This window comes from Mycteria americana, chromosome Z (genome assembly GCF_035582795.1).
Source record: "Mycteria americana isolate JAX WOST 10 ecotype Jacksonville Zoo and Gardens chromosome Z, USCA_MyAme_1.0, whole genome shotgun sequence".
NCBI lineage: Eukaryota > Metazoa > Chordata > Aves > Ciconiiformes > Ciconiidae > Mycteria > Mycteria americana.
In genome coordinates this window covers 78,020,559-78,039,814 of record NC_134396.1, presented here as the reverse complement: position 1 = coordinate 78,039,814, position 19,256 = coordinate 78,020,559, and the positions used below count along the sequence as shown (strand labels likewise).

General features: G+C 38.2%; 1 protein-coding gene across 9 annotated transcripts in view; it reads left to right on the top strand.

Moving 5' to 3' along the window:
• KIAA0825 (KIAA0825 ortholog) overlaps positions 1–15,242 on the top strand; it is a 252,673-nt gene extending 237,431 nt beyond the window's left edge. For all 9 annotated transcript variants that reach the window (XM_075526449.1, XM_075526455.1, XM_075526453.1 and 6 more), the window contains one exon: positions 13,073–15,242. In XM_075526449.1, coding sequence (XP_075382564.1) covers positions 13,073–13,187 — 115 coding nt within the window. In that variant the 3' untranslated portion in view covers positions 13,188–15,242. The remainder of the gene's footprint in view (positions 1–13,072) is intronic.
• The last annotated feature ends 4,014 nt before the right edge of the window (positions 15,243–19,256 follow it).

Here is a 19,256-nt window from a genome sequence, read left to right as displayed (position 1 = left end):
GTCATGCCGTTTAGTGCGCAGTTTCCATACAGTTGCCTTTCAAAAATGTACTTTAGAGCCAAAAAAAAAAGATTGCAGATTTTATTACACTAGACATCTATTTTCTATAGGAAAAGACATACAGGCACTACTCACGTGCTGTTCTTTATTGGAGGGACCACATTTACCCTGCGAGTGTCGGACAGGGAAATGAAGACCGATGTGCAGTACAGGTGTCTGATTTTGACCGGTTTACTTCAGTATTTCAGCTATTACAAAAGTTACAATCACTTTGATTTTTCTACACAGGGACCAGTTTTCATGGATAAAGTAATTGTCCTGGTTTCAGCTGAGACAGAGTTAATTTTCTTCGTAGCGGCTGGTATGGGGCTATGTTTTGGATTTGTGCTGAAGATAGTGTTGATAACACAGAGATGTTTTAGTTGCTGCTGTACTAGTCAAGGACTTTTCAGCTTCCCGTGCTCTGCCAGGTGCAGAAGAAGCTGGGAGGGGACACAGCCAGGACAGTTGATCCAAACTGACCAAAGGGCTATTCCATACCACATGACGTCATGCTCAGTATATAAAGCTGGGGAAGAAGAAGGAAGGGGGGACATTTGGAGTGATGGCGTTTGTCTTCCCAAGTCACCGTTAGGCGTGATGGAGCCCTGCTTTCCTGGAGATGGCTGAACACCTGCCTGACCATGGGAAGTAGTGAATTAATTCCTTGCCTTGCTTTGCTTGCGTGCGCGGCTTTTGCTTTCCCTATTAAACTGTTTTTATCTCAACCCTCGAGTTTTCTTACTTTTGCTCTTCCGATTCTCTCCCCCATCCCACCGAGGGGGAGTGAGCGAGCGGCTGCGTGGTGCTCAGTTGCCGGCTGGGGCTAAACCACGACAGTAATGTAAAGGCAAAGTCCTTCCTTTTCCCAGGGTACAAGTGACTCCCATGACGTGGTTAGACGTTGCTCCTACGGGCTCACCCAAAGCCTTGGGACGTTAAGGGACTTTTCGTTCACTAGTAGGAACGAAACACGGTTCTTCACATGGCAGAAGAACCGTGACCGCCGCTGTCTGAACAAGGGAATTTTCCCCTACCACAGCTGTGAGTTGCGCAGGAGGCCAGGACACCCAGGGAACCCCGTCTCCCCCTCCACGAGCCTGGGACACTTCCCTCGCCAACTACACCTTCCCAGGGAGCCCTACGGAAAAGCACAGAGTCATGCCAGGAAATATACCTGCCGGGAGTGAAATAGGTACATTCGGGTGGCAGCTGGATTGTATTGAAACATCTAGGTGTCCTTTTAACACCAACAAAAGATAATTATTTTACTTCTCTATGGTATGGGATTATATTCCCTGTAATGCAGTTTTGCTTGTGTACCATCTTGTGATATTCTGTATTGGATTGTTGTCAGCGTTTTCCATAAGGCACCCTCTACTTTTAAGATAGTGTATAAATGTACTGTCTTCAAAGATTATTCAAATTGCAAGCTTTAGTTCGTGTAAAATTGTGCAAGTTTAGAATGTGTAAAATGCCAAAATTAAGGTCATCTGAGCAATGTAAAGCCTGCCCTCACCAGTGCAGGTATGGCCTCCTTCTCTTGAGCCAGCACCACGCGAACGTAACTGTGCCGCTTGCAGACCGGGGAGCAGCTCGCTCAGTGCTGTCGCTGGCATTTATCTACAACACTCTGTCATGCCACGTAGAAATATCCTACGATACCATCTTTAGTTACACGAACGCGTAGTAGTCAGAGCTAGATGCAGCTGCAGTGTGCACGAGGAGGGACAACTATGCCATATGGGACAGCGCTAATGACGGGGCTAATGTTTCCTTTGGTAAGGCTGCCTGCTAGGATTTCTATAGCTGTGAAGGAGACATGGTGTTTGTGTGCCATCTGGGGTAGCTCCACATGGTACGGTGAAATACGATGAAACGAGGAGAGGCTGAGAGAGCTGGGACTGCTCAGCCTGGAGAAGAGGAGGCTCAGGGGGACCTTATCCATGGGTATGGACACCTGATGGAGGGAGTAAAGATGATGGTCCCTTCTCAGTGTTGGCCAGCGGCAGGACCAGAGGCAGTGGGTGCAACAGGAATGCAGGAAATTCTGGCTAAACGTAAGAAAAAACCTCTTTTTACTCCAAGGGTGGTCAAACTCTGGACCAGGTTGCCCAAGGAAGTAACAAGAGTCTCCGTCCTTGGAGATACTGCAAAGGGACGTGGCCCTGAGCAACCTGCTCCGGGTGGCCCTGCCCTAGATGAACACCAACCTTAGGCACCCCAGGACGGGGCATGCCTGGTCCTCATGGGAGACTGGGGGATTCTGGCCACAGGCCAGGCAGGAGTGGTTTTTTCTTTGGTATGAACATGAAAGGACATAAGATTTTTCAGCAGCCCATCATTTGCTCAAATTTGAATAAAACCTTTTGGTACCAATCAAAGTCAGCTTCCTGGCTCCCCTAAATGTTCTGCTTAGATTGCACTTTTTTCCTGCAAGTTATGAACTGAGTGGAATTCTTCTAAAAGAAAGAAAATGAATACATTTTTTTTAAATTCAATGCATTAAGAAAAGTAGGGGATTATATTACTCCCATAATAATCTGTGTTTTCAAAATATTCATCTTTCTATGCTATCATAGTAGCCCCTTAACAAATGGAGGAAGTTTCTTGTTGACAAAATATGAATTTTTTATATTCCTAAGCCACAAAGCTGTCAAATTATCAAATATAATTTCTCAGCAGATATATCTTGTGTTTGTATTTACTAAACATACATATGCCACAGTAACCACATTTGAAAGCTTAATCCTTTAAAGTATTTACATTGGGTTTTCAACATTCATTATGGAAAGCCTTTGTAAATTGAAATAAAAAGGGGAGGGGTGAAGAGAGGGAACAAGTAGTGCATGATCTGAAGAGCAGGATATTTTTAGTAGATGCATTTTTGGTTTCTAAGATCTACCATGTAATCATATGCAGGTAAAACTTACATTTACTGAATGGAAATGTTGCCAGCACTGTGATCATAAGATATTTTCTTTTGTGACTCTGGGCCTCTTGATTTTCTTGAAAAATTATATTAATGCTCAAAATAATTACATTAATTTCATATGATGATTACCAAGTTATTTAAAATTATTGAAAATATGAAATCCTTTAAATATTCACCTCCAAGCACTTAGCTTGGACATAGTGTTACTGATCCCATTCTTCCATAAAATCTGCCCTCTTGAATGCCTGCATCATTACTGTGTTACTTGCATAAGTATATGTATATCTATATAAGTATATATATGCTATATGCATATATATTTGAAATATTATATGCATTTGCACAATCAAGCATACAGTGTTCTTAATTCAGAGACTCAGATAAGCAACTTCATGTATGCAGTAGATGTTTTTGGGGTAGTCTAAAGAAGAAATAAAAGAATGGGGACAGGATACAATCTGCAAGCAATAAGCACATGTGATCTTAGCACAATTATTTCTGTGAATGTCATTCTAAGAAATTATCCTTTGTGAATAAACTTTGCTTCAGATTCTAAGCAGTTAGACTAAGAGAGAATGTGTTTTGGTCCAAATCTGAGTAAGGCACAAGTCCAGCAAACTGAAGCTGTAAAAATTATTATTAGAGTATGGGGGGTTTTTTGTTTAACTTATTTAAAAAGCAACAGCAAAAAATCAAAATGCTTTCTTTTAAACATAAAATACTTTACATGTACTTGGTTACCTGAAAAGCTGAAAATATCAGTTTGGGTTAAAAAAAATAAATTTGTGGGGAAAAAAAATCCATATTGAAATATTATTTTGAATAAAAGCTTACATTATTTACTTATAAAACATTGAAACCAAATACTTTCATAGTGGATTTAAATGTATAAGGCTCACCTTAAGTAAAATTACTCGACAATGAATAGGTCATTTAAAATCTGCCCTGTTATTCGCGATCTTTCAGCCAAAATTTTTCACCAATTAGGATAAAAACCCATACTTATTAAAATGCAAAGGAGAGAGTGGCAGGCACCTTCCCTAAAACCTGCCAACTCAGGGAATGTGCCAGCATTCAGTTCATCTCTCAAAAGCATTATAATTCTGGGATCCTGCTGAGATATGTATATTTCTATAGGCCTTTTATTCTTTATGCATTCCCGCACGTAATTCGCCCCAGAATCCACTCAGAAGCCGTAACAAGTCCCTCTTAAAGAAGACACCTACTCCATGACCGACAGTGAAGTGGTGGAAAGCCAGCAGGACAAGGTCTGGGACACAAGAAGCCTTATGGGAATTCAGATGCCTTAGTCCAAGAGGAATATTAGTGGATTAGATCAGTGTGGAAGAAAACTGTTAGAAATTTATGATTTCTGTCTTTTGTATCCCTTGCTTACTTTAGGATTTATGCAAACTAAAATCCCAAATTGCTCTTGGGAGTAAATGTCTACGTGCCCAAAACTTCTGGTTTCATTTCACTCTAGTTGTGTTCATCTGCTGACAGCTTGCTGCTCTCAGAAGTGTATAATTAGTCTTCTGTTAATTGTTTAGTACATTCCCTTTTCTCTATCAGTCTGTATTGTTTTAATTGTCATTAATGAATTAGAAGTGTCCTATATATACATATATGCATGCACATATATATGTTTTCTCACCCAAGTTGGAAACACTTATCAAACCTTTATTAAGAGCATCCTTCCATTTTCTGACACACTAACTATGATGTCAACATTATTGTGATGCAAATGGTGCTGGACCTAGAGGAGCCGTATACAAGTTGTGTATAAAACAAGAAATCTCAGAAAACTGAAAATAAAATTAGAGGGACATCCTGCTGCCACAGAAACCTAACAAGCTGGACTATCTTCAGAATAAGATAATGGTGACAGCTTCAACAAAGCTGGGTCAGTATGAGCCTCATTCTCTCAAATGTCTATTATTTAAAGCTATACAGTTAAGAAAGAGTCGTAAGAATGCACTGAAAAAAGGAATTTTAACTTAATTATTTTTTTAAAAGAACAAACTGAAATGTTGAGGATATAGATCTTTCCAATTTTCTACTCCGTTAGAATTATGAACGACAAAGGTTAAATTAAAAAAAGACCTAAGAGAAAAATTCATCCTGTTGCAATATGTTCCCGCTGTCTGCAACTCATGGCGTGGTGTCTGTGAGGCTTGATTCACCGTTTTTCAAAGACGTGGGACAGCAAACACCAGTAACAGGGAGGCTGGGTAAATACTACCTCTCCTTTCTTTTTGCAGCTGGAATGCTTCTGAAATTTTTTGCTGTGTGCCTTCCGCTGCCCTTGACAACATCCTTCGTAGCTGTGTTCTTGCCCTGGAAAAGGGTCTTTCATCATTTTATTCCAACACTTGTGAAGTTTCTATTTCAGTTCAAAACTTCTTAAATATCCTTCTTATGTCTTAACTTCATAGCTGGGACAGGTTAACCTGTGAGTCAGAGCTCTATTCTCTTGTCTTCTCTTCTCATGACATACTTTCTAAAATGTTTCCCATGTACTGATTTCTTCAGTACATTGAAATACTGTCTCTTCTTTGGGTTTGCTCTTTGGAAGTAGGAGCATAACTCTGTTGATCCCTTATAGCTGTGTCTTCCTTTAATTTTTTTCCCTCGCTCCCATTCTTGTGGTAGATAGATCATTAAAAACATAAATAATAGTTTTCATGGTGTCTTCCTTCATATCTTCTAGCAAATAAATGAATTTATTTTATTGATTAGGAGAACTCTGGGAGGGCATTTCTGATGTTGTTTGTGTATACGTAAGAGAGAGGAATTTGGCAAAATTGTATTGAAATTTTCAGGTTTGATTTATTTCTGAATATGATGAAGGACACTGATTTTCACATAGATTGTCCTGAAAGCAATATAACTCTCCACTACAGGGGGATATTGTTTATTTTGGATGAAGAAAGACAAGAACTGTTTTACATTAGGTAGACATAGAGATGTTGTCCCAGTTGGTGCGGTTTCAGGGTGAATATCACTACCAGAACCCTTAATGCATCGCATTGTTCCTCTGGGTCTTGTTCAACAGTGCAGTTGTTCTGTGTTTGATGGCTGCCTGCCCCCTCCGCCTTTTTTTACGTCCTTCAGGGGAGTATGTGTTTAGTAGATGGATTAAAGAGAGATTAAAAAATCTGAGAAGATTACTACACAAATGACTGAAATAAAGCAGATATTTTTTGAACGGTTAATATTTAAGGAGTTAAAATGTTAAGTCACAGTCTTAAATAAATTATTTTAACCAAATGCAATCTGATTAAACCGCAAGAGACTTCCCTTTTAATTTAGTACTACCATTAGAAAAATAAAATATTGCCCCACATAGAAACTGAAAGATTTTTCAGGACTTGAGATTACGGACAAACATTGGATTTAGTTGCCTGTCTAACACTGATGTAAAATGCATTTTATGGTCTATGATTTCTCATGTTACAAAAAGTGTATTTACAACTGAAATATGAAGTGAAACTTACAGAGATGTATATTCTTCTATTACTTAAAAATGGCAAACAAGATACCAGCTGCTGAGATTTCTTGTCTCATGGTGAAGTATAACATGCTAGAGATTGATAAAACAATCGTTTCACTGCCTGCAAGAGCTTAATCCACAGCTGTGTCTCTCGTGAACTTCAGGAAGCAAAAAGGTAATTCATTAAAATGCTCCATGAGCTGGTAGCAAGATATTATATTTTATTTAACTGCATGATTTCTCTACCCATTGCAGCTCAGTATAGAGAACACTACCAACTTTATTGGTAGTATTCTAATACATTTAAATGTATATGTTTATTTAGGATTAAACTAAACATTTACATGTAAATTTAAATGTATTGATGTATCATAAGAAATCTCAAGAACTATACAAAAATACTAAACTCCACGTATTTTCCATCTCAGGTATAAATATGCCAGTATAATCTGGTACAAAGGGATAATGGTTGTTTCAACCAAAGGTATTTGAATTCAGTAAAGGACCTGCACAGGTATGAGAATAGGACGTGTGATGATGACTTATAACTAGTGTGGAAGTTGCAAAAAGCAAAAACAAAACACCAAAACACCTGTCTCTGCTTCATGCCTGCTTTGCCACTTTCCTCTTTCTCTGTCAACGGCTGGCAAAAAAATGGTCAGTCTCATCTTCATCAAGCCGCTCATAATATTTATCATAATTATATTCTACAAGGAGCAAGCACAAGGACAAGTATGAAGACTCTTTTGGAGAAAATATAATTAATCATTTCACGTCTGCTCAAGTTTAAAAGGCTACAGGAAGTCCTTGTACATGGAAAATACTCTTTAAACAGAAAGGGACCCCAGGACCAACTGACCTGGGAGGGCTCCACAGCTGCAGGCACACAATGTAAGAGAATATGCCACAGCTGCTACCGCATATTAGGGTTAAGTCCCTGTCGTGGTTTGACCTCAGCTGGTGACTGAGCCCCCCCAGCCGCTCGCTCACTCCCCCTCGGTGGGATGGGGGAGAGAATTGGAAGGGTAAAAGCGAGAAAACTCGTGGGCTGAGATAAAGGCACTTTAATAATTGAAATAAAATAAAATAGTAGTAGTAGTAGTAGTAGTAGTAGTAGTAAGAAGAATAAGAATAAGAATAGAATATACAAAGCAAGTGATGCATGATGCAATTGCTCACCACCTGCTGACTGATGCCCAGCCCGTCCCAGAGCAGCAGCCCCCCAGACAGCTTTCCCCAGGTTTCTATACTGAGCCATATGGTATGGAATAGCCCTTTGGGCAGTGTGGGTCAGCTGTCCTGGCTGTGCCCCCTCCCAGCTTCTCGTGCACCTGGCAGAGCAGGGGAAGCTGAAAAGCCCTTGACCAGTGTCAGCACTGCTCAGCAACAGCCAAAACATCAGCGTGTTGTCAACATTATTCTCATCCTAAACCCAAAACACAGCACTACACCAGACATGAGGAAGAAAATTAACTCTATCCCAGCTGAAACCAGGACAGTCCCTTGCAGAAAATCTGCACCTATTAAACAATGGGATGAATTTCATCTGAATTTCACAAAATTGCATCAATTAGTTGTTTATGCACAAACTATTGCTTTCTTTTGCCTCCTTCAGTTTATAGTGTTATTTATAAATAAACGCATTTAGACAGTAGTTTTAAAATTACAGCAGAACAGTTTATTGAAGAAATTGAAGGTGAGTATGTGGGAAATATTTTGATGTAAATTACATGAAATGACTCTTAAATCACATAAAGATAAAAGGGAATGTAAGTTAAGTTTAAGTACCTTTTTTGTGTTCTTTTCCCACTCTTGCCTTCTTACATAATACCTGGCAAAAAAAGGCCTTGTCTACTTGTGCTCACTGGTTTTATCAAAATTCCTCTGGAAAATAGTGTGTCTGTAAAGCTTTCCAGTGGTAATTCAACACATTAAAAATAGATAAACTTAAGAGCTTGCGGTGCTTGAAGTCTGAATATTTACCCATGTTAGGATGTTTGAATGGCACTGTCTGTGTCTGATTTAGATTAGATGTGAATTATGTCATCTTCTTAGCTCAGTATCAAATACATTGCTATTTTTTGATACATAGCAACTATTAAGTATAGCTATTATTCAATACGGAAATGCATATTTTCAGCAATGTACAGCTGTACAGTTAATGTTTCATCATTTGGCAACACTTCCCTACAAGAGGACCTGAAATACTAGCTTTCCCATAGGAAATAACAACTGTGTCATTGGTTTCTTTTTCTTTTTTTTTTTTTCTTCCATAGAGTTATGTGTGATGTAACATTTTTCAAGACATTAAGAAATGCACTAGGTATCAAAATACTACATAAGGACTATTAGCAATATATAAAATACCACTATAAAATTATATTAGGGTGACCCTTCCTGTAAACTGTTCACTTTTTAGACATTGTTTTGTATAAACTTTAGAAAAGGGCATGGTTAGTCTCTCAAATAATACAAATAAGGAGATTTTTGAAAGTTCAAAATACATCTGAGTTGGAAACTAGTCTTACATTTTATTTCAATTTTGTTCATGTTTATGCTTGCTTGTAATTTTTTACATAACTTTTCCCTCTAATCTTTACACACTTGTTATGACTCATGAACTGTAATAAACAAACTTAGTAACTAATCAAAGAGTATCTGTTAAAGTAACTTCTTAATGAAACTTCTTAACATGTGCCAATCTGCTACAGGTAAAATCTGCGTCACTTTTGGTAATCCCTATATGCATAGTACTGTATGTGTTTTATTTCTGATTTAATATACTACTGCTTTGGTATCAGCTGCATATACTTCCTTTTGATCTGTAACAAGCACCTAAATGTAATATATAGTCCCCATTATGGTTTTTAAAAAGTGCCTTCATAGTAACATATCTACAATTCACAAAATATATGCAATATTGCAATAGAAAATCAAAGCAGCAAATGTATCACCATGTATTAAATCCAGCCCTGCTAAGATGTCCAGCGTGCTTGCTAACAGATGCACAGAAGAAGATTTTTCTCTGCATCTTTGCAAACACATTTGCTGTTTCTTTACCTTTTCTAATTCAGTATAGTGGAGAGACAGAAGTATCCCAAAACATTGTCCTGTATACCCGTTTATATAAATGGATGTGTTGATGCTAATTATAAGCAAGGATAGCACATGGATACATTGCTAAGGAAACCTGAGCTGGAATCACTGGGTCTTCCTGGGACACTGAATACTTCTCCCCTTGCACTTTGTTAGCTTGTGGACGTGCGAGCCAAGGCTTCCTCCTCTCTTGCCTCGTATTTGTGAGGAGAAGCAGAAGCCCTCCCGGTGCTGGTTATCCTCTTTGACCTCGTGATCTAAGGTCTAGGCTGACCAGCAGAAAACTTCAGTGATTCCTCTATTTATCTGTGCTGATGTGTTTTTCTGTATCTATCTGAAAAATATACTGCTAGTTTTTTTTTCTCCTTGATTAGCCACACGCAACACAGAAAGGAACAGCATACAGAGAAAAGTTTTTAGGCAATTTGCTTCAGGTGCACAAAATATGTCATCTACATTATTTGATATTTCAGCATATGCTGAAAACATATTTCAAATGTTTAATTCTGCAAGTACACAAGTAGTATTTGCAACTTGCAATGCTACCCGAAAGATTACAAAGGTGATGGCATTTTATTCTAAATGTATGCTTTCTTATAAATAGGAAGAATATACTGAAACTTGGGCTTCTGGGCACTCGGACTCATCTTGTTATGGTTATATGAACTCTAAGCAAAATGTAGATGGTGATATGATGGATTGGTTCAAATAATTCCAGTACCCTTTTGAAATGCTGATTTTATTTAATCTTCCAAGATATAGCCGGACTAAAGTAAAATATATGCCACCTATGTATTTGGAAATTTTCTCTGAGAGCTATGTTACTAATACTTTGAAACAACAGAGGTGTGCAGGTTGGCTGTTCAACTGATGAAGCTTGCATTTTGAAAGTAATTCAAGATGGTAATTTAATTCACATTCATATTACTTGAACTGGCTAGTTGGATTTGTACCAATTACTATTGCCAAAACAATTGTCACACATTTTAGATACGCTAGTAAAAACATGTTCCATTTTGGACAAATTTTTGAATAGTAAATGTTGACTCTTTTTCCACTTGAACACAAACAGCTGATTTCTCATCCCATTTAGAAAAGCAAAGATACATTGTGGCCTTCTTGCTTACTGTCCGGTGGTCTTTTAAAAAACAATATTGTCCCCAGACTTTAAGCATAAGGCTGGAAAAAATTTCTAAGTTAGATGAGGGACCAGGTGTTTGTCAAGCTCATTTCATAGATCTTTAATTCATGGATACTGTTAAGCGAATGCATAGAAGACATTCTTATCCTCATTGGACCTGCTTAAATGCTTTAAAAATAGACTACTTTTTGATAAAATGATAATGTAATGTATTAGTAATAACTTGTTATAAAGTGAACACTAAAGAATGTCCAAACTGGATGACATTGAAGATTTTTACCAACACTAACGTTTAAGATTCAATGAAATGTGCTGACAAGTATGAAGTCACTGTCTTTAAAAGGAATCTGCTGATTTATTGTTAAGCTTCCATTAGCCAAGACTGCTAGATTTCTGTGTTATACCTCCAGCAATAACTGTTTTGAATGTATTCCATTTAGCATTTTCAGTTGTCGTCCTTCTAAGCAAACACCTCCTCTACTTAAAAATATGCAACAAATCAAATTAATTAAAATGAATCAATTCGACTGGTAAAGTGGTGTTTCAGAATTACTCTGAGGACCATAAATTCAAATTAAGGCTCGCACAACTTCTTCCTAGGTTTGAAGGGGCTCCTTGGTACATTATCAACAGGAAAAAGGGAAACCAGTCACCCTGTTTCACAGCATTCAAGTGGGATGCTCGCAAAAGTAACTGTGCTGAGGGGTCATATAGCCAGGTTTTACAAACATATCATAAACCAGAGAATGAAGCAGACCGATGTAATAGCAATTAATTGTACCTAAAGTTAATATTCAGATAAGGCTAAGTATGATAGTAGTCATATATGAGAGGAGTCATAGGAAGTTAATTATTGCACAACTTTGATCATGGACATGTTTATAATTTTATTCATAGTATGCTTTGCTTGTTCTGATACTTCTTCACTCCAGGCAGTAATGTGGGTTGTCATATTCGGTTTTTAAGGTAAAGGTATGATGGATATATGCTAATTTATACATGTTCATTGAATATATTTTTCCTAACTGTATTTTAACGATCAGATTGTACTACAGAGCACTTGTTCTTTTTCTGGTTTTAGTAGCTTTCAAATAATACAGTTACAAAAAGTGCACACCATGCTCTATTGCCAATAACGATTGAACGATTGTCCTCTTTTTGCAAATATGATGAATGCAATAATCTCTTCCCACCATTCTGTATTATATTTCATTTAATCACCAGCCTAAACTTGTATATGGCTTCTGGTTTTTGCAGTCTGAATGAGGAGCTAACAAGTGTGAGGACAGGATTAAAGTATTGCTCCTGACATTAGTTTCCTAAACGCAGTCCTTGTTCTGCTGCTCCCCTACATGTCTCCTACTTTACAGGATCATCCTATGGCTCATTTATAATCTACTGGATTTAATACTTGAAAATATGATTTCTGTATTCAGTATTCATGCTTTACCTTTTGTCTTCAGCTGGTCTGAACTGGGAGCCTACGCTTTATTATCTACTTAGAACACAAAGAGATTAATATCAAAGGGATCTCAAACTCTTACATATCCACAAAATTTGTAAAAGAGATAGAGCCACATTACTGAGCATTATGTAGGCATAATTAGAGTAACACAAAGTTTAGCTGACTATGTATCAGCACTATTTCTGCATTTATTATCCTGATTTTCTGCAAGGGAATACTGTGTGACTCTTAAGGTTTTATATTTAATTAACTACCAAAGAAAAGCAAAATCTTCTTCATATTCTTTTACTTTTTCAGTCTTTCAGTTTTAATGATATTAGGACTTCATCCTAAACTAGAATTGAGTATTCACATGGAGAAAGGGAAGAATCTGATTTCTTAATGTGATAGGTGTACCTGATGGTTAAAGGAACAAAGAGCCAGTCAGTTTTGTGGTATTTTGTAATACAGTATTGTCACTGCAAGAGAATGATGACCATTCACATTAAATATTTGGGTTGGACATCACGTAGTGTTTGAGTTTTCACTGCAACTTTACAGCGTGTTGAGAGCATGTGCTTACCTTCCAAAATGCTCGTTACCTCTTCCACTTCTTCTCTGCTAGTTTTACAAGGCTTCCACCTCTATCAACATGTGTGACATAAAACAGAAAAAGAAAGTACTGTCACAATAAATATGAGATTTTGTGGTAGTTTTGACAATCTGTTGCCTCACAGACATGCCAGTTGTGTGGGGCAAGATTTTGGGGGCTGTATTTTGTACGATTCAGTAATCTCAACTTGGTGTACCCCACCATTGGCGGGGGCAATGAACTGATAGTGATGAGTTTTGTATTGACTCCCTTGTTCTAAAGACTGGTTTAAAACACATTAAAAAATTAATAAAAAGTTCTTTTTCTTTCAGGTGGGAGATGAAAGAAGGTGCAGATCTTGAAGATGAGGAAAAAGTTATGGTGGAACACTTAAAAAATGTTTATTTGACACAGAGCACTCCTACCTCAGAGGACAAAGAAGAATAATTACCTTGACAGGTTTCGGGTAGCACCTTTTTCTGAATTCAACATTATTAACTTAATGGCTTAGTTATAACTGACAGGACTAGAAAGCTCAGGAATATATATCTTGAGTAGGAGTTTTAAACTAAAGAATGTTCCCCTGTTATTGTCTAGTCACCCCATCCAGGCAGCAATTGTTCACACAGGCATAAGGTGAGCAACAATATATGAAAATGTCAATGTCACAAAACAAGAAGGGTGTATCTCGATACTGCGGAGGCATAAACCTGAATGACAAACCAAGAACTCTTTTAAAAGTATAAAACCGACTCTGAAAATAATGCAACTTTGGACATGTGCTAAGCAACAGCCATGATGTGCTTCCATTGACCGTTTTGCAGTCAGAGTCAGCCTGCCCCCCGTTAAGGTCTCTCAAGGATCTTTTCTCTCCCTTGGTGCTTGTGTTCTAGTTAGTCGTGCCATTAAATCACCCAAAATGTATGGAAAGGGCCAGATAGAGGCCATAGGTCTGCAGTCCTTTGTGAAACTTAACATCCAGTGTATGTTATGGCTTAAAAGACACATTATACAGAAACTTGTTAGCAGCTTTTAAAGTTTTGAGAAGCATCTTTTTACTTAAAAGAATTATTCATAGGCAGTGCTTAAAGGACTATCTTAACAGTGAACTGAGACGAGAAAATGATAAAGAATGCAATATTTATTTCTGATAAATATAGTAAAATTTCATTTTCAAAGTAAGCCCTGTCTGATATTCAGATTTTCCAAATATTAAGTGTTTTTCTTTTCAGTAAAAGTTCTTCCTCAAAGACTAAAAATAGCTGAGTTAGGTTAGGTGGCTGTTGTGACAATATTTTTTATACAGAAGGTGTGGTTAATATTTCCTTAGCTCTACAGAAACAATCCATCATTTTTCTCTTTGTTTCCTGCATTGGAAGTCCAAGGGAACTATTTCCTCTGCCTGATGAAGGACCCTGGCAAGATCTTGCTAAGGCTGCAATCTGAGCTGCAGCTATTCCTGTTCCCACCACATCTTCTCACAGATGCTATTATGGACATAACTTGGACCACTTCAATAGGAGGAAAGCATGTTTGTTTCCTAAAGACTCCAGCAGCATCATGGGTAACCATAACGCTAATGTTGCTGTAGAGTCTAATCTGAAATGCAGTTTTTCCTCCTTTCAATTGCTCTTTTTTTTATTGTTCATATAAAATATCAGACCATTTAAAATTAAAATGGGGACCACTGCATCTTACAAATCTCCAAAGATCTTGTTGCAACACTGCATCAACAAAAGGGCTGCGAGGCACTGGTGCTTCAAAAATGCTAAAAATATTCCTTAAAGAATAAAACAGACTTTTTCCTCTGCTGCTGATATAGTAATTTCAGATCACAAAGAAGTGATGAAGTGTAAAAACAATTTTTTTTGCTTTGTATTTCACCTTTGAAGATTAGTTGTGGTCTTAAGGCTTAGAACATGGCTACAGGGATTGCCTGTGATGGCAGGTACGGTATTCTGACAAATGAGGCACACATGCTCCAAGCCATACTAATAATGTGTTAGCGCATGTGGAAGCTGGCATTTATTCTTTCCTATTTTATCAAAATCTGTTGTACATAATTAACTTTTTGTATAGTCACATAAAGTGAATTTCTATCTGTGTGGTGAAACTGACTGAAATACTTTTTGTCAAAAAGCTCCCTTCCTGGGAAACACTTATTCTGAATAGGATAAACTTTGCAAGGGAAATAAGCTAACCCAGAATAAAAACCGTCACTTACTCTGAAATGGGAATGTCCATATGGGGAGTTACTCCAAACTGGTTATTATCCTTTAAATTCACAACACACCTGGTTCTGGAACAATCTGTAAACCGTCATGTTAAAAAAAAAAAAAATTCTTTATGCCCCTTCCTCCCTTCTCTCCCTGCCAAATTAATTCAGCAGTAACCCACTGGGTAGCACTACGACAATTTTGTCTTTCTTAGCAAGAGTATATTTATAATCTTTACCAATGTGGAGCTGACAAGACAGAATAACTAGCCTGAATAAAAGCTGAATCTTTGCACAATATTTTGTTTGGATGTTTTTCTTATTCAAACCTCTCTCTATATATATGTCTTTTAGAGTGTCTGAATGCAAGCTAATGTGTGTTTGAAACTGAACTTGTCCCTCAATCCTGAGAAATAGCAGGGCTGGGTTTGTTGGCAACGTAGTGATCCTATTAACTGACCTTCACCTTACAAAAGAAACATCAGCTTGGCAACATCGCTTATGCTGAATAGATACTTTTGCAACATTCACATTTGTTCAATAAAATTACAGTAATAATAAGAGTTGTATAACTAAGATTGCTAAATAACATACCATTAATTTATCAAGACTGCTTACTTTAAACTTAAACCCTTAATTGAAGAAAAATGAAAGACACTTGAAAAAGCTTTTTACACTGTAAGGTGTGTAAAATTAGGAGTACTTACATAACAGATTGCTGCTTTTTTGGCTTTTCTTAATAAAACAATGGTTCTATATTCTTAAAAAAGTTCTGCTGATTCTAAAATTAAGATTAATTTCATTTGGGAGAGTGGTGGGTTCATAAAGCTGAAATATTTTGCTTTTGTATTTTATGTCCTGGCTCTTCGTCACTACTTGTTGATCCAAGAACGTCCCACGTTTACATTTAGCCTCAATAAATGAAGGCAACAGGAGCCAGATTTGCTGGCTGCAGTGTGGGCTCTGTGTTGCACGACCACTGCAATCAGACCACGTTAACTGCTCCTGGAAAGGTAGTCGAAAATAAGGATTAAAGTCTGTTGCGTACAACAGACCTTTCTGAATGGGCAAAAGCTGTCCTCGTTGGCTCAGCCAAGTTATCTTAAAAGGAAAGTATTATATTTATAGAAATTAATAGATTGGATCAGATAGCACAAACTAGGTAACTATGTATTACTATTAATGCTTACACCTAATTCAGCATTTTAGTATGCTTAGCCCTTTTTACAAAGCAGGCTTAAATGGGAGACTTCACGGCATGGAATATCTCTAATTACATTTGTTTAGTATCCAGTTCAGAGTGCTCCAAATCTTAACATCTTGCTACTTTTGAAAGGCAGTTAATAAAATTAGAAGCAGGGCAAAATTGAGATAGCATTAATAGTAATGAAACTGCAGAAAGACAGGAGAGAGAGAATTTCGGGAAAAGACAGGCATTAAGACATAGCCCTGCCTTTTAGTGAGTGCTGTCCTGACAAACAGTGTCTTGTAGATCATGCTTTATTCCAGGAGAGGGCTTTTGTAGAGACCACAGGCAACAAAGCTATTTGTTCTGGAAATATGTACGGCGGCAAATGGATGTTCTCTAATTCATCTCTACATCCTCACAGCAGTGCAAGGTAGGCATGAAGCTGGCTTCTTCCAATTAGCTTCCTCTGGCAGAAATATTCCATTTCCCTCTCAGCTGGGAGGTCTTCACAAAATACTACTGAGTCTTATCTACAGTAAGATACCAATTATATGCTGATATAAAACTATTTTATGGAACTCCTTAAAAATATGTGCAATCATTTCTAGTGACAGACACTATTCAGACTTCCAAGGCAATAGTCAAAAGACTGAGGAATTACACCCATTGCCCAATTAGGCATGAAATGACAGGGTAACTTGTTGCCAATGGGGAGATTTCTGAGCAAGCATACAGATCTTGAGGAGGTCCTGGCTGGTGCAAAGCCACTTCTCTGTAGTAACTGTTCATGTTGTAAACAGCGGTATGAGTGGATGCAGATGCTCTAAAACTATTTTAAGTGTAGGGCCCAGGAAATGGGCAAGGGTGAGCTTGTGTGCTGGTTTTGCCTGGGATAGAGTTAATTTTCTCCGTAGTAGCTAGCATGGGGCTGTGTTTTGGGTTTGTGCTGGAAACAGTGTTGATCGCCCAGGGCTGTTGTGGTTCCTGCTGAGCAGTGCTGACACACAGTCAAGGCCTGGTCTGCTCCTCACCCCACCCCACCAGCGAGGGGGCTGGGGGGCACAAGGAGCTGGGAGGGGACACGGCCGGGACAGCTGACCCACACTGCCCCAAGGGACATCCCACACCGTATGGCGTCATGCTCAGTGTATAAAGCTGGGGAAGAAGGAGGAAGGGGGGACATTGGGAGTGATGGCGTTTGTCTTCCCAAGTCACCGTTAGGCGTGATGGAGCCCTGCTGTCCTGGAGATGGCTGAACACCTGCTTGCCCATGGGAAGCAGTGAAGGAATTCCTTCCTTTGCTTTGCTTGTGCGTGTGGCTTTTGCTTTCCCTATTAAACTGCCTTTATCTCAGCCCACGAGTGTTCTCACTTTTACCCTTCCCATTCTCTCCCCCATCCCAGCGGGGGGGAGTGAGCGAGCGGCTGGGGAGGGCTGAGTTGCCGGCTGGGGTTAAACCATGACAGCTTGCTTTTTCCTCTACCTTTGGACTCCCAACACTTGCAAAGCAGACTAAACCAACTGACATTGCCAGGCAAGCAGTCCAAGAAAAGCATGCAAGGTCTTGAGCAGGTTGGGTATCACTGAGCGCCTTGTAATACACGTCAGTAAAATAATGAAGGAACAAGATTATTCCTCTCTAGCAACAGCATTTGAGAATATACTGTTAGCTATTATTGCAGTGAAACGATATAGAGCTGACAAAAAACACTCTAAAAAGCAAGGAATCATGCAAACACGCAAAAATAAATCCAAACCCTTTTTTCTTTTTCCTGAAAAAGTGATTCTATTAGAAGTGTCTCAGGAAAAGCTGGCAATTACCAAGTACTAATGACATAAAGTGATCATCTGAATTAAGACTATGTCTAAATTTAGTAGACAACTATGCCTAAGCTGACAAGGAGCCACTCAAGTCATGGCTAGAGCAAATCTGATGACTACCAGATCGAGCCCTTTAGATCCATGACAACTTCAGCTGTTAGTAGGTTGCAACCATCTCTGAGGAGATACTTTATGATATCTCCTACGGAAGAAAGTGTTTTAATGTTAAAATAGCTCCTTATCGAGTTTCTGCAGTAAATCGATCCCAGCTGCAACAGACAACAGTCTCAGTGTCTACGCAGCCCTGAGTCACACCCATTCTCTATCCAGAAATGAGGCAAAGAACTGCATAATGGTGATCATATTCAACAGGTATGATCTTCTCCAGTTACTAGCTCAAAGAGCATGCCATATCTGCCATGACAAACTCAGGCTTCAAACTTTGTTCATGGTGGAGGTTTGCTGCAACAGCACATAACTTTGTCTTTTTAATCTCTTTCCAGCTCTCCCAATAAATAAATACATTGATTAAAATTACTTTTGTAAAACAAGCACTCAGTCATTAGAAAACACCTGATGAATGATTACCAATGCACCGATGTGTGTTCCTTAAGATAACTGTTAATGACATGGTCATATATATTTTGTGCCTAGATGAATTCACTAGAGGACAGGAATGTGGTTACACAAGCAACTTTGGTAAATTTGTAATTACCTAATATCCAACTACTTTATTTGTTTGTCCCATCATCTGTGTTTTCTATGTAAAAAGTCTAATAACTTTTGGATATTTGGTCGCCATCAAGAAATAGTATCACATAGCTCTTCATGTGTCATCTTGACTCTGGTTTTTTGCCACCTCAATATTGTCTTTCAGGCATCCTTGAAAAACTTACTGGTTAATGTTTGTTATAATTTAGAACGTGGGTACTGCTGGCACTCAGTTATACATGGGCAGATAATTCATTTTCTAGTCTGTCATACAGACTTAAAGCAGTGTAGGTCCTATATGGGTAATTATTTCAGGTTTAGGGTTGTCTGAAAACTTCTGCTCCTAATGTTCCACATGCATTTTGTAATATCTATGTTTTTCAGTTGTTCTAAGCTACCTGTGTTACCTGGGATAGTGGGAGCTATTTGTATGCATTGCTGTGAGTTATTTATGTTTTTTACTTAAACGAATGTATTTTGCCCCAGGTTTTATTTCCTTTAAGTTCTCTGAACTTTTAATTTACACTTGGAAATCCATAGCACATCTTTGTTCACAACCTACAAACACCTATTTACATAT